General features: G+C 42.0%; 1 protein-coding gene across 1 annotated transcript in view; it reads right to left on the minus strand.

Moving 5' to 3' along the window:
- dpp6a (dipeptidyl-peptidase 6a) overlaps positions 1–23,816 on the minus strand; it is a gene marked incomplete at both ends in the record, with an annotated part of 146,618 nt that overhangs the window by 31,173 nt on the left and 91,629 nt on the right. Inside the window, one exon of the mRNA XM_084565859.1 lies at positions 15,752–15,850. Within this exon, the coding sequence (XP_084421985.1) occupies positions 15,752–15,850 (99 nt within the window). The remainder of the gene's footprint in view (positions 1–15,751; positions 15,851–23,816) is intronic.

The following is a 23,816-nucleotide window of genomic DNA, read 5'->3' on the forward strand; positions in this document are numbered from 1 at the left end:
TGTAGGTAGTCTGAATCTCTTTGGGGCCTCCAACCCATCTTTACAGTATTTTTTTTATGATGCCAAATATGAGAACAACATTAACCCAAAAATTTAACAAAAGTGTTCTGGAGTCTGACCTACATGAATCCAGAGAAAAAGACCGCCTGCAATATGCCTGGATACAAAAGCTGCTGGTGGTGAGTCCAGGCCACGAGAGGAAACCTTGAAGGGAGCCATTATTTGACAGATGTATGAAAAGTTCAAACAGCTCCTCATCCATCAGGCTGTTATCGGGGACGGATAAGTTTAATACAGCAACTGCCCCTTTTCACCTTCAATCTATCTGCGCTCCTCTGTCTTATTGCTTTAGTGATCCATAGGCGCAACCACGCCATTTGGCGAGGTAATTAGAACCCAGAGATTGTTATGCAGAGTGCTCTCTATCTGCTAGCATATCTAATTGTCCATTAGAGGTGACAAAATTACCATCACAATGGCTTTAATTCAGAACGTGCTTCGGAGAGCAGTTTCAGACATTTTTAGATTGGCATAGCCAAACGCCCCCTCAACAGCTTTTGTCTCCTTGTTAAAAACCATCGGCATACTAACAAGGGTATAGAATGGACTCCTTCATGGAAATCACGGTGATAAATAAAAGGGTGCTCTTTTTTTCCCTCACTATGACTCATTATTTTACTTTGACTCCGTTTGGCATCTTGATAAATGCTCTACTTTTATAGATGATATGGTAATTGCAGAAGATTGGGCTTGGAAGACAATACGGTCAGAGAGTCGGCCTGGTCTTTATTTTGCTTACTTTACTTTTCACAGTCGGGCTCTGGTTTCGACTCAGGTGCCTGCATATCTTTAAGGCACCCTTTTCATCTTTATTTCTCACCAAATCACTGATCTTCTCCTTTAACCACACGCCTCAAGACACCTCAGATATACCACAGATCTCTCAAATCCATCCCTATCGCTGCCCTTATAGAAGCTCTCCTGCTGATTTCATCATTTTAGACCTTATTATCCATCCTTCACCTCTCCACCTCTTTGTTTTCTGCTCTTTCAAAGACATGGAGCCATCTATTCACAGTACCCTAGGCATTATGTCTTCCCTTCAGTTTCTCTTTTTCTAACTTTCTCTTCCACTCACTTTCTCTCCTTTCCCTTCTACCTTCACTTGTGCATTAGCCCAGGGCGCTGTTTTCCCCTCTGATCTATACCTTTCCACGGCAGTATATCTTATTAATACAGCCTCCTGCCCTGGGCGCAGCCCTAACCCAGCCTCACTCCAGGGAGGCAGCAGCAAGAGGGGGTAAAGACACAAGGGGACACATTTGTGTGAGAAAGACAAATGAGTTTGTAAAGATTATCTTTATGGCCCTCCCAGTATTCAGATAGTTACACAATTTTGTTATTTGAGTTTGGAGCTTCGGAATATCTGAAACAAAATAATAGATTTTATATGAGTAGGTTTCAGCATTATAGAAAAAAAACAGTGTATGTGATAAGTGGCCACTAAATATGCAAATAGATTGCCTACAAAATCATCATATCTAATTATTGGGATAATCCAATCTGAAGGGACTGAGAAGGTGCCAGTGTTAACCTTTGGTCATTTGTTCAGTAGGAAAATATTAGAAGCTAATAACTGTGTAAAGACTTAATTGATGACTTGTTTCTCTCTGGTTGGAATAAATGTTAACCCAACATGTTTGCACATGTTGGGTTAACATTAGGATGACTTTAAGAGAGGGACAGACACATGGAGGTACTAAAACAATCAGCTGTTCAAGCAGCAGGAACATTTTAACAAAGCTGGAATCAATGAGGGCAGCAACGTTGTTGGGCAACGTGGGTCCACCTTGTTCATCTTTTTCTATTGAACAAATTCAGTATTGTCAAGAAGGTTGGGAAAACAAGCTCTCTTATTTTTCTGTCAGATTTGACGGTCCACCGCTGGCAGAACTCTTTGTCACAAAAAAAAAAAAAAAAAGCTGTATTCAGATCATTTTATTCAGCGTCCATGTTAACATTTGAGTTGGATTCTCTAATCAGAATTGTTTAAATTGAGCTGAAGAAACATTGTCGATGTAAAAGGAGTCATGTTTGACAGGCGGTATGCTTAAATCATGGAGTGTTCCTGTTTTGCTCCACACTCTCCATCATTTTACAGAAGCTGATTACGGTTTCACGAGTTCACATAACTTTGTATAACTTTGTTTCACAACTCTACAGGGTTCGGTGAGGTTATTTTTATTTTTTTTTGCAAACTGCAACCTGGCCTTTCTGGTTTGGTTTGCATCTGGGGGAAAATACTCGAATGTTATGATGATGAAGAAGTCTTGATCGTTGGCAAGAAAACGTGTACATGTACATCAAGGAGAGCACTCTAGACTCCCCGTGCAACAGATTTTCTGCTCATCCTTGATCTACCAGCTCATTTCCCATTCTCTAGTTTTCCTTTCTGACATACCCAACTACCTTTGATATATATCTGTGGGTTTTTTGGTTTATTTGAGCCTGATTATGATCTGCTTCACTTTGATGGTCACTTCACATGAGCAACTTCACCTCTAGTCTTGCGGGGAGACTTTTGTACGTGAACTAACACTGAAACAACACACAGCTCCTCAAGAAATATTCAGTATCCAACCATTTCAACTGAGGCACTTTGTGCAAAGAAGGATGTATCTCACACAGTGGTCTTTCAATACTGACATAGATTTACAGAACTGGAGCTGGAGTGTTGCAGTCTAAGCAATTGACTGTTGTGAACAAGCCCAAGTTTGAACTGCTGCCAATCAGACTTAATCCAGAGCATCCTCCAACACCATGTTGTTCGTTAGTGGTTTTGTCAATCCTCGGTCCTATACAATATACAATAGACTATATCTGCATAAGTAAGTAGGACTGTAAGTAGTGAATAATCTATATTTCGATCTACCTGATGTTTAACTATGTCACGGTATGGGCACAAGCTGAAACAAGAGCAACTGGACATGTACAGTTTCTTGATGATGATTCATCCAAGTAGCTTCTTCTGTTCTTAAAAGGCTGGGAGAGGGGGCTTTAAATAGGAACATCTGTGGGGGTTGACACTTGCATGACTAGGGTCTGTTAATGACCACATATTTAAGTTAAGCTATAGTTAGAGGAAACTGTTTTCATCCTGTTTTTTTCTCCCCAATGAATCATACTCTCAGGGACCCATTTTCCACCAGGGACTTCAGTTTCACGGTGTGAACGGGGGTGAGATGTCTCTGTGACAGACGTTCAGACTACGCTGATATGTCTCGGTCTACCTCACCTGTTCAGAGAAGCGTTCGCCAATCTGACATAGATACAATAGCTTTTTTTACTCCTCTTAGAGACCATCTGTCTTCTCTGGCTAAAATGTGTATGTTGTCGGTAGTCATGCCAGTTTCCGATGGGCAACACCCACAGATGTTCCTATTTAAAGCCCCCTCTCCCAACCAGTCTTTTCAGAACAGAAGAAGCTATCTTCCCCCGGTCCTTTGGAACTGAAAGAAGCTACTTGGACGAGTGGCAAAATGTATGCAAGGAACTCAACAAGTCCTGCTGTTTAGATTGTTTTTTGGATATACTATGACCTGGATGTCTGAGAATCTTGACAGACGGCCAAACCAAAATCAAGAAATTAACAATGACATCGCCTCACGTTGCCTGTGTCTGAACCACTACAGCCGATGGCCAAGTATGGTCTGAGCCTGCATGAAAAGAAATAAATCTCCATTCCAGCAGGCGGCAGTAGTCTGTAGTAGTCATGCATTCATTCATTAGTTTTCTGTAACCGCTTATCCTCTGTAGGGTTGCATGGGGCGAGAGGCGGGGTACACCCTTGACAGGTTGGCAGTCCATCGCAAGGCTAACACAGAGAGATGGACATCTATACTCACACCTATGGCCAATTTAGAATCACCAATTAACCTAACTAGCTTGTCTTTGGATGGTGGGAGGAAGATAGGAAGACCTGCAAACCATCGTACAGAACTCACCACTTTTTTTTCAGTACTTCAGAACTGTACTGTAGAGTAGGCTTCATTAAAGCGCCAACCGAGCCTTACGCCCCATGTGCAATATGACAAGTCAATTTGAAAGACCAAATGGTGCAAGTTAGTTAACAGTACTTCATTCTTAAAGTTAAATTACCTTCAACTGCAGTGTAATTGGCTTTTCACTATCTTGCTTATTCTTCTGTCTTTGCAGTACTCTTTATACATTTCCACTCGACCCTTTTACACAAAGGCATAACTCCGCTGCATTCAGTGCTCTCCAGAGTCCTTAACAGGCATCTTGTGATAGAAAAAAGTTCCAAGAGTTGATCTTGTAAAGAAAAAAACACAGAAAAAAAACAGCCTTGACCGTGATTACACGTGTTGTTGTTTTATTTCTTTCATCTCATCAGGCAGGAAATGTCAACCAGCAGAACCGATTCTTTCTATCATCTTGCGCACGAAAGCAATAGAAATAGGTAAGAGAGAAATAACTTGTACATCACAGCAGGAATACTGCTTTAATGGCCCTGACCTCGAACCGTAACCCCCGCACATAATACATCACCATGTGATTACAAAACACACTGCGGCAATTGAAATGGGTACTTTCTGTAGGGTGCATTATTCGCCGCAAGGTGAGCCAGGGTTGCGATGTTAAGTTCTGGATGAAATGGGATTTTTCTTGTCGGTTCCAGGTCATTTGTCCATGCCCAAGGCTGCGGATGATGACTGGTTTCATGAAACTGACAGAAGCTGCCGGGGAGAATTATAGTCTGTCAATGGCTAAATAAAATGAAGTCTCCAGTGCAGTAATACAGTCTTAAATCTTTGCCACCCATTGGCTTAGATGTGCAGTAAAATATAGGTTAATAAAATTCAATAGGGGGTTTAATTAAAAATCCCCCCCCTTTATATTTCTTTTTTCCCCCCTTCCATGGCTCTTCAAAGGGAGTTCCTTATAATAGACAAGAGTATTTTTCCTTAGCAAAGCTCTGCAGAGGAATTTCTATTTCTGACTGACTTGATAAATGAGCATGCTAATAAATGAACGGCAGCGCAAACAAATGAGCAAAAACCCGAAGTGTGAACTTGCTGACAAAACATGAAACCACCCAGGGCTACAGCCAACCTGCTTCTGGCCGGTTTTCACAGTGGAAGTCATTTGTGTTTACCAGCAATGCCAATCAGTGCTGCCCGCCGGCTTCATTACTCAGTGACTCCTCGGCTTCTTAATTCACCATTAAGGCTGAGAGGAAATCACTGTCAAATAATTTCTGCTTCACTCTGTTTAACTTAAAAAAGATACAGTTTTTGCCTCTCATTATTCAATTTACTCGGATGTTTGTTTCTCCAAGCAAAATGCGGACCTTAGACATCCTCCACACATTACGGCATACAAATGTATGATATATGTGTCTGACTCATTGACTGCACATAAATATGGACAAACCCTCTGTGACGTCACCCATAGGTTTCCTGAAGAGCAGATTTGAGTCTCAGTACGGTAGCTCTAGCCGTTGCCATCTTGGCAGTGCCTGACTCTGCCCAATTCCTGGCTAATTGTGAAATTAACAAAGAGGTGGAAGGAGCCTGGCAGGAATCATCGAGACAGCCACCTGTTACCCAAAGTGACCACACCGTTAATTGTGCATAACATGTTTATATGTGCTGTAGAATTTCTAACCTCTATGTCCACTGGGATTGACTTGTTTTTTTTGGACAAGCATCAAGAGGCCATTTGAGGGACGGGAGTTTTTGCCAGGTCCGCTTCATTTTCCAGTGAATGTAAAAACAACCACCAAGTATTAAACTTTGCTCACAGATAATTCTGCACAAGGAAGCTCAAACAATTGGAAAAAGAAGAAAATCACATATTTGACTGGAAAGGCCTTTAAAAGAGAAAACTACACCGGTCAGCCACAACATTAAAACCACTGACAGGAGAAGGGAATAACACTGACCATCTGTGTGACAATTCAGTGTTCTGCTGGGAAAAGTTTGGACCTGGCATTCATGTGGATTTAGCCATGTACCACCCACCCAGACCAGACCAGGCACCCCCACCCCATAGCAATGACACAGCAGGATGCAGCCTGACACAGGCACACACACAAAAACGCTTCAGGAACAACTTGAAAAAACATGAAAACAAGGTGTTGACCTGGCCTCCAAATTCACTAGATCCCAAACTGATCAAGTATCTGTGGGATGATCCACAGAGGTACCTCCCCTCAACCCATAGGATCTAAAGGACCCCACTAACAACATTCTGTTGCCAGACACCACAGGACACCCTCAGAAGGCCCATGTCCATTCTCTGATGGGTCACAACTGTTTTGGAGGGACAAAGGAGACCTACACAATGTTAGGAAGGTGGTCATAATGTTGTGCCTGATCAGTGTATTTACACACTTGTGAGATCAGCGCTATTTTTAAAGAACTACGCCCATCCCTCTAGGCTTTCTATATCAGGATCCTGATATAGAAACAGTCAGCTTAAAAATGAGAGGATCACAATTTGTTGATTTTCCATTCTCCTTCAGAGCCAACCATCAAAAACAAATATCTCCCTGATTAATAGTTTTTGTTAAAAACCCCTTTTAACATTAGACATATGAGCATAGGTTTTTGAAACCTTATATAAATTTAGACATAAAGTAGTAGTATAGTAGTAATTATTGCCACTTAGACAGGCGTATATCAAGTAAATAATATAGACAGCTACAAGCATTTAGGAAACACCAAAACAAGAAAACCAGAGGATCATAAGCCCCCAAAGCACATCTTTACCTGTCTATCAACTCTCCCACTTCTCATCCATCTCCATATTCCTTCCAGGCGACTCCCAGCGGAGCGTGCAAGTGTCCTTAGAACCTTTCCATTAACTGGCTTAAAACCTCAGTGCCCTCTGTGTTATTGATTTACTTCACTGCCTGTGAGGTGACGGTCATTTCATCTGTGTCTGCCAGCTGTTCACACTCTCCTCGTGAAGCCACATAACCACTATCTGTTGCCGTTTGAGTCGCAAAACAAATCACAACACTTAAAAAAAAAACAAAAAAAACCCTGCACATGCTCAAAGTAATTAAGATCATTACAGTGACTAGAGCCTGTCAAATAACAATTACACCAATAATAAGTAGGACAACAGTTATCACAGCAGTGATCAGGTTCACTTTAATCCAAGCTCTCTGAGTTACCATAATGTTCAAATACGTATTTTATGTAAACTGTCTGCAGTAATTATTCATAATTCATCATACAATATTTGCACAGATTCATGAGAAATAAAAATTATTAAACCAATGTGTTTGTAGAGTATCACAGCAACAGTATTATCCAACTGGCCTCTTGCCGTGAGGGAAAGCTCGCACTACAAACAAACACAGTTAAGCTAAAAATCTCCAGTGATAAGAGAGCTAAAGTGAATTGTGAGGACTGTAAGCCCATTTCATGGATTGCGTGTGAATATCTTGTGCAAAAGGAATTTTATACTAGTGTAGAACAGCAGTACAGCATCAGAAGAGCGGTGACTGTCTTAACATATAGCACTTAACGCAGAGAGATACCACGATGAAGCCTACTTGCTGCATATCCCGCCTCCAAACAGACAAATCTGTACATGGTGCTGTAAAAATAACGAGCGTGCCGTGAAAACGACTCTAAATAAAGTAAGTAGCATTAGTTATAGCTGCTGAATAGGAGACCAAAAAAAAAAAACAACCTCCAATGTGTGTACTTGCGTGCTGACATTCCCATGGAAGCATATTGTGTGTGTGGGTGGGGGGTCTACTCCTGTTGTTAATTAACACCACTTCTGTCTCCTCTCCTCTCTGCAGCCGGAAACAGGCAACGCAGTTGGTTCTTTTCAGGCAGATTTGCTCATTACTGCTCTGCTGTGGTTTTTAAACGGAGGAGAATCATCGTCATCAAGAAGAAAAAGAAACAGTCTGTGGAAACGGATTTAGTCAAATGGATACACCAAAAAAGGCTAATGAGCTGTAAATATTAACAATAATATAATAACAACAAGAATTATAATCTATATTTTTATAGCACTTTTCTAATCAAAACTACAAAGTGCTTCACAAAATCATTAAAAAAACAAATTTGCATTTTAGAAACCAAGACACATAAAATAAAGTTAGAACAGTTAAAAGAAAAACACAACACCATACAGTTAAGATCAGTCAAGAACATAATTAAAACTCACTTAAAACTCAAGTAAGACCAAGAAAGGCTGTCAGACAAAAATCTGTTTTAAGCAGTGATTTAAAAGAGTTCACGGAGTCATATTAACTGATACAGCTAACGCGTTAGCTGGCTGGTCATCACTGATGTCTCTTGTTTCAGACTGTCGATGGAGAAATGGATTGACAAAGAATGATTTAGTCACCTTTGATCTTAAAGGAAGAGCCCGTATCATGCTGCATTCTAATGGAGCTGGTAAGCTTGCAGTTACACAAAATGCTTGCCGTTAAAATGACGACATCAGTTGCTGCTAGACAAGCGCTGGCGCGACAAGCCACGAAGGTTGACTACCGGATATCTTAATGCAGGGAAAGCACACACACTGAAAAGATGAGAAAACCCTACAACTAAATGACAACACACCAGCAAACACGTAAAAACTCAAAAAATAATAACAAACATTTCCCAAACATTTCCACTTAACGAGGTTGGGAATATTGCCACAAGAGGGCGGTATTCCTGTGAAGAATATAGAATAGAATAGAATGTCTTTAATGTCGTTGTACAGGTACAACGAATTTAAGGTGTCCAGCGGGTCCCCCTTAGGTGCTGTAGATGTATTGCAATAAAAATAATAAAAAGTAAAAGAAATGTAAAAAACTAGAGTAATAAAAAAAAATGTATAGAACTATAGACACTAACATGACATAACAACCCCAGGCGATACTTCTTGACTATCGCCTGGGCCTTCCTCAGGCAGCGGGAATTATATAGTTCCCGTAAAGAGGGGATGGGGCAGCTGATGATCCTCTGGGCTGTGGTGATGACCCTCTGGAGCGCCTTCCTGTCTGCTGCGGTGCAGCTGGAGAACCACACGCAGATGCAGTAAGTGAGGATGCTCTCTATGGAGCATCGGTAAAAGGACACCAGCAGTCTCTGGGAGAGGTGGTTATTCCATAGTGTACTCAGGAAACAGAGTCTCTGCTGTGCCTTTTTCACGATGACTCCGGTGTTGGTGCTCAAGGTCAGGTCATCCTTGAGGTCCACACCCAGGAACCGGAGGTTGGAGACCCTCTCTACGCAATCCCCTCCAATGAACAATGGCTGAATGGCTGCTTTTCTCCTCCTGAAGTCTAAGTCGATCTCCTTCGTCTTGGTGGTGTTCAGGATGAGGTTGCTCTCTGTGCACCACACTGGGGGCGCTCCACTTCGCCCCGGTATGCAGACTCGTCCCCACCTGTGATGTGCCCCGCCATGGTGGTGTCGTCAGCAAACTTTATAATACTGTTCCTGGGGTGAGTGGAGGTGCAGTCATGTGTGTCGAGGGTGTAGAGAAGGGGGCTCAACACACAGCCCTGAGGGGAGCTGGCGCTGAGGCTGATGACTGAGGAGTCATGGGAGACCACTCTCACTCTCTGAGAGCGATCAGTCAGGAAGCCCCTGATCCAGAGGCAGACGGAGTTGGAGATTCCTAGTTCCGACGGCTTAGACACCAGTCTGTTGGGGGGATTGCGTTGAACGCTGAGCTAAAGTCCACGAAGAGCAGCCGTGCGTAGCTCCGCTGCTGCAGCGTGTAGGACTGTGGCAAACGGCAAACTGTAGGCAAACTGGTGAGGGTCAAAACCGGGGTGCAGGCTGGAGGTGATGTGAACCAGTTTCTTGAAGCACTTCTTCATGATGATGGGTGTAAGTGCCACCGGACGGTAATCGTTGAAACTGCTTATGGTGTTCTTCTCTACCACATAGCGGACAGTGGTAACAGAATTACCATACTTAGCTAGCATACTAATTAACATTTCTATTAATGTCCGAGTTGTCTTAGACTAGCCCCACAACACGTGACACCTTTGGGTAAAGATCCCTTTTCTTTGGCGTCCTGTTTGAAGAACATGTTTTTCCCTTCTTGGCATTTAATAACATCTTTTAAAATTCAAACACAACTCCAAAATAACTTTGCTGCTGGCGGAGAAAATGGGTTCCAGTGCACTATTTGATCACACAATAAATAAACCATACTACAAGCATGATCCCTGGTAAATCCAAAGGTTTCATCATGGCTTTTTGTAATCTCAAAAAGACCCACAGACAGATCAATTCAAAACTCTGAACTTCAGCTCATAAAAAATTACTAAATAAATATCTGAGTTCTTCTATACCATTCATCAAATGAAGGTGAGGCTGCTTTGAAAAAAACGAGTTCAAGTTCTGAAAAAGAGCTTTTGAGAATTTCGCACACCATGAACCTGTCACTGCCTCTTTCTTGAAAGGGAAGTTATACAACACACAAGTCAAGATGAGAATCATAAAAGCAAGTATCTGTGTCACAGGGAGAAGAGGCGTAGTCTAAATTTAACGCGGTTCTTAAGGTGGACCAACCAAAAAAACGGAGCAGCTGTATTTTTAATTTTGTTGTTCCTCAAAACTTGGATCAAAGACGACATCCAGCTCTTCAAACGGCGCCTTAACGTTAGCAGCTAAGGAGCTAAGAGACTGATGTATTTGTCATGAGACGCGCAGGAGCGACTGTATTATAAATTCCAAAGTCTGTTGCCGCATCCCATTTCCCCCTTGGATATTAAAACACTGAACAACATCAGAGCATTTTACAGCTTGTTTCTGTCAAAAGATTAGTTGTCAAACTACGCTCGGGAGGTAGAAAGGGACAGAAGAATTTCAGCGGCAAGTGCCAAGTCGTCCTCTCAGATTAAGCATCTGACATTATTGCAGCAAAACTGGGGCATCTCTGAAGGGGATATTTGCACCTGCTGCTTCATGTGACGTTATCATTTCACAAAAGCTGATTGTCTGTGACAAAGAACGAACACTGGATGCTTAGAGTGAGAAAACAGGCTAATTTGATATGTCTCATTGGTAAGAAAAAGACCCTTTACATAACTCCATTAACAAATGACGTTCACATCATTACTCATGCTGTGTCGCGGGAGCAGAGCTATGAAAAGTCAATAAAGGAGTGGGACAACTGGCTAATCTTCTCCAAAGTGAGTCCTTTGCATAAACATTAGAGATGAGAGGTTGTGCATCATTCAGAAACAAGGTAATTCCCTGCATGCATAAACGCGCGCACACTGGCAAAACAAACATCATGTCCTTCACTCATATCTAAATCTCAGTCACAAGTCCCCCCTCAAAGTCACACTGATAACACTTTTGCACAGTCGACCGCTTTACAAATGGCTCCCCCTCCACCATATTTAACAAACATCGCCGAGACAAGAGGCATCCTAAAGCGGCAAACAAGAGGAACGGGGCCATTAAAATGGCAAACGGCTCCTGCGACGCGTCCCACAGGGCTGGCTTCACCTTGGTGGTGGGAGAATGATGTTGACGCTGCTTCTCTAGGATTCAGATGGAGGAATAAGAAAACATACGTGAGGTATCAGATGTGTCTGCTAATTGCGCTGTTACCTAACCAGGGAAAAGTACACCAATCTGTGGATCATCCCACAGATATTTCATCAGTTTGGGATCTAGTGAATTTGGAGGCCAGGTCAACACCTTGTGCTGTTCTTCATGTTGTTTTTGTGTGTGTGTGTCTGTGTCAGGCTGCATCCTGCACACAAATGCCAGGTCCAAGCGTTTCCCACCAGAACATTGTATTGTCACAAGATGGTCAATGTCCTTCCTGTACAACAATTACACACTACTGCCATCTACAAGCGAAGTGAGGCAACATCACAGTCGGCCCTCGTTTCCCGCTTTGATGTCAGTTTGGTGCGACCGTACGTATAGTTATATAACAGGAAATGTATGCCAGTACATTGTCTCAGTTCGTTATCTAAGCAATGTTCTCATTAAACCACACAGAAAACGGGAAAAACAAAGTCTAAAGATCTAGCAAACAGTTAGATGATGAGTCAAGTTGTAATTTAGGCTGCTCAGCCACATTTTAAACCTCTTTATTTGTTCCATAAAACGAAAAGTGAGAAAATCTGAAATGTCTGCAACATTTCCCGAGCGTGGGGGGGTAGAAGACCCTGCGAGAGCTACAATAAATACGGCGGGTCAAAGATAAAACCAGGTAGTCGGTCTGGAGTGCGTAATGGATGTTTACCGCAGACAGTTCAGATAATAATTTTCCCGTCTGCCGTGTTTTCGCCTCGAAACACATTTAGTCGAGGTTGTGTTTTTGAGCAAACAACAGGGATGGGGCACCCCGCCTGCAATGGCACGGCAGAGATGACAAGAAAAACTAGGGCTGGGGCTGTCCAGCGAAAATGTTAAATGTTAGCTTAATCGACATCTGCCAAAGCTTTGCAAATTTAAAAGCACGCGAGTGTATATTCTGGGCTTAATTAGGCATATGTTCCTGTTTACTTGCTCATTGCTCATCAAATTACTTGCATCGTTTTCAAATTCTTTCAGATTAGAAACCTTTGTGCAGTGGTTTTGCATCTGACAAGTCCTCATAGATATCTTTATAAAACCAGCCATCCTGGACCTAAACAACATGCACCTCACTGTATTTTTTAATTTAGGGCTACTTTGGGGCTAAAACCTGGTGCTTTGTTTAAACTCCATGCGTCTCACGCTCTTTCTGACTTCTCCTCATTTGGCCGTTAATCTGCAACTACCTCGTTGAGCTCAAAAACAACACTCGAGCTGCAGTGAATTTAAACAGAGCTTCAAAACGACGACCCATTGGCAGCACAGGCAGGAATCCCAATCTCAGCATCTTCTGCGAAAAGCAGATAAAAGCACCCTAATGATGCTCGAGTGCGATGTATATTAAAGCTAATACCCTTGGACAAGACACGAGGAAGCAATTCGGCCTCGCACAAAAAACAACAACAAAAAAAAAACAACAGGCTAATACATGATCATTAAGGATTGCCGTGGTTATATTCAGTCTGTCTCCGGGGAATTGATTGATAGATGGAGACAGGATGGGATAGAGAAAACACAAAACGGAGCCAAATTAGGTTTAAAAAAAAAAAAAATTCAATTTCAGGCTCCAACCGGGGAAGCTATTATTGCAAATCCTAGAGACAGCACTGAAAAGCATGCATGTCGGCTGAGCGCTGGGTCCGGTAAAAAAAATAAAAGAATGACACACATTGAATGAAGACAAAATAATCAGATCTCTCTCTTCCACTTCCTCCCCTCCTTCTGAGCCGTATCTAATGATACACTAAAAATACCTTGAGATCAAGGATGGCACTGTCAATAGCACGGAAAGGAGGAGATGAAAGAGCAGATTGTTTTCTAATGATAGCGCATGTTTCTTGGTGCCTGCTACTGCATGCATGAATCCTAAGAAAGCTCCTTTATCCGTTCTACCTCTCTTTTCTTTGTGCATCTTTAATTAAACCTCTTATTTTAATGGAATATTTTGTTTCAAGCACAAAATAAGCACAATTAATTTTCAGCAATCACGGTGGTGTTACATAATTCAACCCCTCTTCTTCTCCCATAAATATGCTTCTAATCACGGCGCGAGGCTTCGCTGGAGAACACTGGAGAACAGATGTTAGCTTCCAGATGTGTACAGTACCGCAGCAGTTTGCGAAATTCATCAGGGCTCACTGAAGCATGATGAATCTATCTACAACCTTTGGGTCACAACAAATCAGCCACATGAGTCTCGCACTCGAGCGCACATGGGGAACTGGGGCTAAAACCGAAACAGCGACTTCAGCACGGAGAACGATTCAGACCGAGGGGCGGCATCCTCCTCTCCCTAATGTAATATATATGGGTTTTCAGCTTTTCTAATTACAGCCGATCACAGGGGAGAAGGCTTCGCAGTTTCAGGATTCGAGAGAAGATGTAACAGCTGCGTTCTTCCTGGGAGCCATCTTAGATGTTGTGATTGGAGGAGACAGCTTCGCCGGGCACGAGAGAAGACAAAATCCACCTCATTAATCCTTCAGCTGTACAAATCCCTCTCATCTCGAAGCTGTGATCACTCTCTTCAAACGCCACACCGGGGCACGTGTGGCTGCTTCAAGGCGCCGTTTTGCCTTGATGCAAAGCAAAGTATATAATTTTCTCTCATTGGCTCCCCGAGGTGCTGTCAGCGTACTGTACATGCTTGCACAGTCTTGCTATTAAAAAACACGCGTTTGAAATTGGCGGTGATGAAATGAACGAGCGGCGGCGACCGCCAAACTCTGCTGCTGATCAAAAAGGAACGGGGGCTGCGGTTACAGGTAATTGGGCAGCTACTGAAGCACATGGAATTAATTGTTTGGAGGAATGTCAGACAACGTGAGCACACACAAATACATGCGCCAGCGCAATTCACTGAAACAAACAAGACTGATCACTCTGGCAAATATTACATTTGCCGTCTGAACTGATACTTACACTGATTATCCGTCATTTGTTATTAAGATAAAAGCAGAATTGTACCATTAGCGGCAATAATCTCGTCACAAAAACTGAAATCATACATCACTATTATTAATTAGCATTTATGGAACATCTTTGAATAGTTCAAAATTGTTTAATGAGGCGTTCAGAAGCACTTTCATATTTGTCTTTATATAACCCTCTCCAGGGTTTATGATGGCGTCGGAACAGATCATTTGTATAATTTTGAGTCATTTTGAGGAAAGCAATGGTTTAATATACACCGATCAGGCAAAACATTATGACCACCCTCCTTATATTGTGTAGATCTCCCTTGTCCTCCCAGAATGTTGTCAGTGGGTTCATTTGGCTCCTATGGGTTGGCTGCATCCTGCTGAGGATGGGCGTAGTTCTTCAAAAATAGCTGTGTAAATTCACTGATCAAGCATAACATTATGACCACCTTCCTAATATTGTGTAGGTCTCCCTTGTGCCTCCAAAACAGTTGTGACTCATCAGAGAATGGACATGGGCCTTCTGAGGGTGTCCTGTGGTGTCTGGCAACAGGATGTTGTTAGTGGGGGCCTTTGGGTCCAATGGGTTGAGGGGAGGGGCCTCTGTGGATCATCCCACAGATACTTGATGAGTTTGGGATCTAGTGAATTTGGAGGCCAGGTCAACACCTTGGGCTGTTTTTCATGTATTTTGAGTCGTTCCTAAACTATTTTTGTGTCCTGCTGGGGATGGCAGCTGCCATCAAGGAGTGTCATCGCTAAGGGGTGGGGGTGCCTGGTCTGGTCTAGGTGGGTGGTACATGTCTAAATAGCATCCACATGAATGCCAGGTCCAAAAGTTTCCCAGCAGAACATTGACTTGTCACAAGATGGTCAATGGTATTTACTTCTCCTGTCAGTGGTTTTAATGTTGTGGCTGACACTGTGTTATATTCTATATATTGGGTAAAATCATCATCTTAAAAATAACTAAAGCTGTCAAATACATATAATTAAGTAGGAAGTGAAAAATGAAAATACTCAAGTCTAACCATTTTGTGTGAGCACATAAATCCTGTTGGTTCCCAATGACAAGACTCAGTATATCTAAACTATATAAGTGAATGAGAGCTAACCAGACTGGGAAACACCAACGTCCCCCTTCTCGACCATTTCAGCGTCAAACAATGTCTCTTTAGGCTAAGAATAAACAGTGGACTATGCAGGTTTACGCTGAAGAGGAATACTTACTGCCTATCCATTTGGCGTTAGGATCGTGGACCTTGAAGTCTTTTCTGAAGAGGTCTCCAACTGTCACCTTGCCCTTGAGAGCCAGACGGTCGTCCTCACCTGCAGAGGAAACAACCACAGCGTCAACTAAACATGAAACCACATGCACGCCGGCACCGCGAAACACAGCAAGCATCTTAAGGATTCACATGTTTACGGTTTCCCTCCGGGGAGCAGAACAGTAAAATGCATCAAATGAATGGAACAAATGAGACGTGCGCAAGTACAATAATTCAGTGAATGCTGCAATCATGCGTGAGAGAGAGGGGTTGAAGGCGAATGCGTTGAACAAGGCTTAAACGTAATAATGTTTAAGTCTGAATCGTGATTGAATGTCTGAGTCTGAGTGGGCTGGGATCCTCCACTCATGTGCTCTCTGAGTGATCCAGAACAAAGTGCAAAAATGATGGTGTCATATTCAGAGCAATCCACAATGTCTATCACAGGAGTGTCTGCAAATGATGCATGAGCACTATACCGCAGTACCAGCCAATGCAAAGCACCTCATAACAGAAATTTACCGTATCTCATTTTGTAAAAACAAAAAGTACAAGGAACACAAAATAAGCAGTTGCTATAGAGTAAAGGAAGCACATAAGAATGATTGTCTCTGTACTTCTGACAACAAATACTGAGAGAATATATAATGTCTTTTTGACACATCTTGATCTCTGGCTGCATCTTAACAACTTTTTCCTGCCGGCTGTTCACCTTTCAAAGAATAAAGAGCTTGTCGAAGAAAGACGGGGGGAGAAAAAAGAAATGTAATAACAAAGATGGAACATTCGCTCCCTCAGGCCTTTGATTAAGACTTGTGCTGCTTCTGATCATCAAACCAGACGTCCATATTTACAGCAGATGCCTCCTGCAATTCATTTCAGCTTAATTTCATCCCTCAATGCTCGTCATATCATCTCCCGCTCCGTAATATGACTCATTTCACCTCCATTCACGTGGCGGGAGGATAAAAAAGCAGCATACGTTGAGCTCCGCCGTGTTCTCGGTCTGAAGTTTCATTTGAGTTTTAGTCAAAAAGTGGGTCAGAACACGGTTTGAGAGATCCCGTGTGCTGCACAACGACCCTTTGCCAAAACACTGCAGTTGATGGAGCGATTGGTTGCTATGGGGATCAAAGCTCTAATATTTTGGCTACAGGACGGTCTTTATAATGTCTGACGATTAATCCCCCTGCTAAGCCTTCTGTTCATGCTGGGGCTGTCATTCTGCATGAGGTAACATTTTTGGCTGCAAGTATTTTTTTCTTAGGTCACTACATTTATCCTCGAACAGAATACGCAGAAAAGAAAACACAATCATAATGTTCAGCTGGGGTGCACGCTGGGCTAAAAGCCATGGATCAGGCTATAGACAGTGATTGCGGAGAGGATAGAGAGAGCCATAGCAACAAAAGACGAGTAAGTATATTTTTCAGCTGAATCTTCTGGTAAAATGTGACCTTCTTATCCCAGAAAAGTGAGCGATAACAAGTGCTTCTTTTGAAGCTTTCCACTTTGCAGGGTTTAGCTTGAGCTGGGAGACCATTATGTGACACTGCTGTATAACTGTTGAATCCAAGAATAATAATAAAAAGCTTTTAGGTGAGTCTGAAGATTGGTAAGGTGGGACGACTTGCTGTTCAGTAGTGAGCTGAACAATCAAAGGGCCATATATACAGCTGGCTGCGGTATAGACCAGGTATAAAAATTGACTCTCAGCTTGGCCAGTGCTTTTTCCTACACTTCCAAGGCGGTGGGCGGTTTCACATTACGTTATCTATCTTCAGCATCTTCAGTTGCAGGGAAATGAAACCTATAATATCACTGCAATCACTGAAATGAATCTTGCGTTAAAACCACTTCCTTGCTCGGCTCCTAAATCAGTCGCTCTTCTACAAACAACAGAGGTAATTGATTCTTGGAAGAACTTACAAGCTGTTTCATCTTGGATTTCTAGTCTCCACGTCTGAGAATCCTCTCTAAACGCCACTCAACATCTGCAGCTTGTTTGTACTGTAGACTAGCTTTGTTTCCAACAGCAAAAAATTAATGTTTTATTATGAGTGCAATGGATGTTATGGCTAGGGTACGTTTTACAGCGTATTGGCTGACTTATTTATATTTTTTGCAATGGACCAACCAATCCAGTGGAGAGAGTCCAAGGCTGCAGCTGCATTAGCCTTATGAGAGGATAACTAAGCTGCCAAGAGCCAACAGTGACTGGTGGTGCCTTTGCTCAAACTGAAACAGAAATATACTGCTGCCACAAAATTTCAGCATGAGCTGATCTGGTTGGAAGCAGTCACTGAAGCCAGCAAGGGCTTTGCAATACATCCCAGATATCACCCAGATGTAATATCATGCAGTTCAAATTATGTCTGTTCTAGTCAAAGAGTAACATCATTTGAGATGATCATTTACATTTTGGACAAGGAGCCTTTTGCCACAGAGGGTTTGAAACACCCAGCTACATGAGCTGGGCAGGTGTTGGCACGCAATACATTCTGGGACATGTAGACGGGGTAATAATTTTTATTGCACACCAGCTGGCGCTCGGGGTAAGACAATCAGAGAAAGCAGTGATTGAACTCAATCATCAAAAATGCTTGCGCTTGTGTTCACAATATAGCTTTTGCTAGTTTTCACTATAAAGTTAGCGTTAAAGTTAACGTTGTAGCTAGTGAAATAATAAGCTGTGCTGATACTTCCATAGCATGCTTCATTTACCTCATATTTTGCTAAACACTCTTTCGCTCTTTCATTAGCCTCTTAGCCATTAGCCTGTTTAATAGCCTCCATTGGCATAGTTCATTAGCCTATAAAACTATCACTTACATAACACGTATGTAATTAACTTCATGGCTGATAAATACAATATGTAGGTAACTTACCCAGCTATGCTAGTGCAGTTAACTGTCAAGGCGTAGTCGTTGGTTTTTGTTCACAAGAAGCCGAAACTGATGCAGGTTTGTTTTCCAGCCTTGAAGGTAGCTAGGCAGAACTTCGGCTCGCACAACACAAAACTCATCTGTTAAATCTTTGTAAGTTAAGTCTTGTTAATGGCTACTATCAAGTACGTGAAAATGTACTGGCCGTTACACAGTAGCTAACCCTGTCAGATCGTCTATCAATTGTGTTACTGCCATGGGTCGGTCAAATCTGGGCCCGTCCATTAATGTTAATGTTTTTCAAATAACACTCGCAGTCCTGGAGAGTGAGTGACTCTATTCAGATTTTAAAAAAACAAAACACTCACATTTTCTTCAATCTTCGTCGAAAAAAAGCCGACACAAACTGCTAGCCAGAGTTACTTAACGTATTCTCACGGATTGTTTTGCCTCCAGCGAAGCCCCGCCCACTAGAAAACGTCATCACGTTTACCAACACTAAAGGGGTCTATCAGCATCAGACATTCACATAAAAAGAGGGGAATTTTCCCTTGACAGGCGCCTGATGAAACCATGGTTCAACCTCAGAAGCACATGCCGGTGATAAACAGACAGAAGGAGAAAAAGATCTGTGTTATAAACAGATTGGTTTTCTGACTGACATCCTCGCAGAACCACAGAGAATTAGAGATTATATGTCAGCAACACATCACCAAAGAGTAACAATTACACTTGACAGCCAAATGTCTACAGACTATCTAAATTATTTACAGCACTGCAAGAAAAAAACATCTGTTATCCAGTTTTGAAATTTTACACACATATCATATCATGAATTTGATTAATATATTGTACATTTACATAGCACTTAGGGCTTTGATTAAGCTCCGTTTATAAGCTATAAGTGAAAATATGTCTATGGTTGGTTTGTCTGACCATCACTACAAAAACTAGGGATATTATATTTTTATATTTCTATTAACAGGGGTAAAAATGTTAGGAAACAGTCAAATATTGAGTGAGAACGCGGGAACTGGCAACAAATACATGGCTGCAATGTAACTTAATGACGCAACTGCTTGCAGTGCCAAATAAAAGGGCTGTTTTTTTGCCACAAAGGCTAAGATAAGTGTCTAATCACGCGGTAGATACAGAAATAGGCATGCGTCTCACACCTAACAGAAGTCTTGCTCTGGAAATCTCGCAGGACGTGAGTTGCTGGAGGATGACAACAATGTAAATGTGAGTGAGTTACTAGTTAGTTCGAGACGAATATTTTTCAGAGCCAGAGGAGCTTACTGTTGTCAAAAAGGTTCAAATGGGATGACTACGCCCACCAAATATGACAAGAAGTCCTACACCAAAGCATTTTTTTCCTAAGATGCTGTTCCAAAAGCAGAGAAACCTGGTGCGTACAGAGAGGACGTAAACTACTAAGCTAAAGTTATAAGCCAGTATCAAGCAGTTTTAGTGGAGTGCGGACCGATGCCTTGTTTGATTACACTGCATTGTTGTGTGGTTGCAGATTAAAGGTTTCTCACCCAACATTAGACCAAAAAGAATACCAGGACTGTCTTTTAAGGATAGAAATAAATCATCACAGAGTAGCTTTGCAGAGTAACTTTCTAGAAATGAAACATGTCAGGGATAAAAACATTTGCAGCCATTCTTCACAGGGAGCATATCTGAGTTATGAGCAGTTTGTGACTAAAACCATTTCAGGCTGCAACTAAAATGTTTCAAATAGGATTTACTGTATATGAAAATAACAAAAGGGAATATATCAAAGGTAAAAAAAAAAGAAAAAAAAGAAAACATTTAGGCAAATGAGAAGATGTTCCTTTCTTTTTACAGAAAACACTATTAGATGTTCTACTGAGCACTGTGTTATTGCTTCTCTTACCTTTTAAAATCACCACCATCTTCTAAGAGTGACTTTTATATGCCACCTTACTTGTGAAAGTTTTTCTTAAATTCTAACCCACGACTCATCCACAGCAATATCCGAAATCAGCATCGTCTGAGAAAAGATTTTGATGAGCAAAGAAAGTTTTCTTTTGTCTGTTTTTGCCAAAATCCATAAATGACAATTTGAGTCCCCATTTTTCTCCAGACAAAATGGTTTATATATATATATATATATTTATTGCAAGAACCTGATAATGACTTGCATCATTCTCAAAACTTGCAAATTTGTGCTCTGCTTTGCGTGTGGCATATTGCGCCGAACAGATGGACGGACACCGACTGATCCTCGGTTCCTCCCCGATTTCATCATGAGGGACGTAAACACCTTTGAAGGCATCTGCTTGGTGCATCAGTTGAGTTTTGAGTGTCATTATCCGAGTCACCAGACTGTGTATAGGCTGCGGGGGAACATAGTCGTGCACATAAGTTGATGCCTCCCGTCAGATGGCGAGGTTTAGGGGGGATAAAGACTGAATTCGTAATCGGTTATGACAGCTAGATTTCAGCACTGAACGCAGAGTCGTCCATTAGAAAGACAAAGTTGCACATGTCAAGGTTTACATTTAAATTTAAATTTCTATTTCATGGCTCAATCCCTTAAAGACAAATCCATTCTCTGTAGTTAAGTATGTCTTTATCTGGCCCTCACAGAGCGCTGTGATCATTGGCAGAAACACTGAATTTGTCTGAAAATAAAAAAGAAGAGAAAACTGTCAGTCCCAGCAGGGTCAGCTCAAATGAGCAGTTTATATGCTAATGTGGCACAACCCTTTTTTTTCAATGCAAAGAATAGCAGAGGGAGTTTCAACACTGAACCTCGCATTTGGAAGAAAAAGTCTCATACAGCAAATCGTCAGTGCAGAATACTGAATTAAAGCTGATAATATCTAATCGGACTCTGGTTCTGCAAGTTGGTTAAGATAAAATTATACAGTCAGCCCCGGAAACCTGACAAATTAACTTTAAACATGACTTCTGCAAAAGAGAGAATTTACGTGCACTCAGGCAATGACACGCATCCTTGGTTAGACATTTGTGTCTGCATCTGCTTCAGACAGGGGATGCAAAAAGTCTACATATACTCTCTAATAAATCTGTAGTCAAAATGAAGGGAAGCAAGTTCTGATCTGGTTTACCTTTGCTTAAAGTGTACAGACTTTTTATATCCACTCTATCCTCATGTCGGGAACCACATAAACAATTATGCACATGATTACACGTGACGTACAATGAGTAAACTGTGATCCAGTAAGCGTGTTTGCATTGGTCAGCTCAGCATTTTGGTTTGTCAGCCTTCAGCCTCACTCTTTTGGTCAAGTCTCACAGCTACAGTGAAGTTTTCAGCCGCTGCGGGCATCTGTGAAAACTTCTCGGTGTGTTGTTACAGGTTTTACTTGTAGAAGTCGGAGAGCTCCGATTGGAAACCAGGATTTTGTGAACGTACAAATTTCTGATCTCCGCCGGCAAAAGCACTCTTTGACCAATTACAGATCTCCAGGTAAAAGTCTGAAAGTCTAACGCTGGCAAATCAGACAGAAATCAGCATAATGGAGAATGCAGTTTGAACGGAATGGAGTTTGGGAAAGGTAGGAACTAAAATTTGTCCATCCTCACGTGTAGTTATCGTTCAGGACATGATCAGCTTTTGTGGGGTGAAGCACAGCATGCTGCACAGGATAGGACTAGATGGAAGCAGATAGTCGCAGCATTATGTTCCACCAGGAACGAAGAGGATTAAGTAAGTAAGGAAGTATATGATCAGCTTTTGGGTTTATGAATTTCAGCAAGTAATAAACAAATAAACGCTTGAACTCTTCCCAAGCACTACCTTTGCGATCTACCGGTCGATTGTGATCGACGTGTTGGGCACCCTTGCTCTAGAGGGATGTGGGAGCGCTGGAGCCTATCCCAGCTTAATACGTTATGGCATATTTTGTTGGCTGCGAGGGTGTAATTTGAGCATCTTGCAGTAATCTCTGTGACTGCTTGCTTTCAGTCACCAAATTAATACAGCGTGCGATCCTCCCACATCCCCAGTCAGTTGTCACTCTGTCAGTCAGACTGACATCCCTCAGTCTGAGGAATACCAAGATGCCAACAGCGAACGTCTGACCTAGTTGTACCGATGGGGAAAACAGAGCAACCTCTTAGTAACATGGAGCTATCGGTTACAGCAGATTCAACTTGTCAGAGGTGGAAAAGTCTTCGTGTGTGCATGTGTGCGAGAACAAAGCGGTTGTCAGGTGCAGTTAGAAACTGGCCGGCCTGTCTGAGAGGGGAACATCCATCAACAAACCCCACGAAGTGAGTGGAAGCAGCGCGCCGTCTCGTAACTCCTCACATGGTGCACCGCTACAGTGGGCTGCTCGGAGCGGGCTGCCTTTGTTCCCCAAATGTTTCTCTTTGAAGTGTAATTAGAGTCAAATAAGTTGTTCGGAAAGACTACTGGATTTAGCATTTTAACGGGAAAATCCTTCTTGAAGCACTTAAAGAATTAGACTCAAGGGCTCGTTAGCACTGCAAAAAAAAAACCCAAAAAACTACCACGTGTTTTTGTCTGGTCTTAAAATTCTTAAAAGCAGTAGAGCGTTGTTTGAAACTAACCTTATTTCTACTTAACTCTGCCTTTAGTCTGGATTTAGGTCTTGAATGAATAATATAGATCGTTCTCTTAAAAAAGTAAGGTTAGAGGATTAAATGACAGACACAGCACCATGATTTAAGGGTGGCTGTGGCTCAGTAGGTAGAGCGGGTTGTCCACGAACCATGTGCCACATGCCGAAGTGTCCTTGAGCAAGACACGGAACCACCAGTGTGTGAGTGCTTGTGTAAGCAAATGGGTAGATGTGTCTGTGACTGTAAAGTGCTTTGAGTACCAATAGGTAGAAAAGAGCTATATAAAAGCAAGGCCATTTACCATTTAGCATGTAGCAGCTAAGTAAACAATAGCAATGTTATTAAGGTCTTCTATTTTCTACAGGGAGGAATTCATCTTCAGATTCAGTTGTCTTCCCACAGTTTTCTTAACAAAGAAATGCTCCTTCCAGGTATATGTTTTTTCTTTTGAGTTTTTAAGTGGAATTTAAGTGGAATCCAGTATTTCTCATGACTTAAATGATTAAATGTGATCCTCATCGTGCAAAAGGTCCTACAACTCATTAAAAGGGGAACCAC

Source organism: Chelon labrosus (assembly GCF_963514085.1).
Source record: "Chelon labrosus genome assembly, chromosome: 18".
NCBI lineage: Eukaryota > Metazoa > Chordata > Actinopteri > Mugiliformes > Mugilidae > Chelon > Chelon labrosus.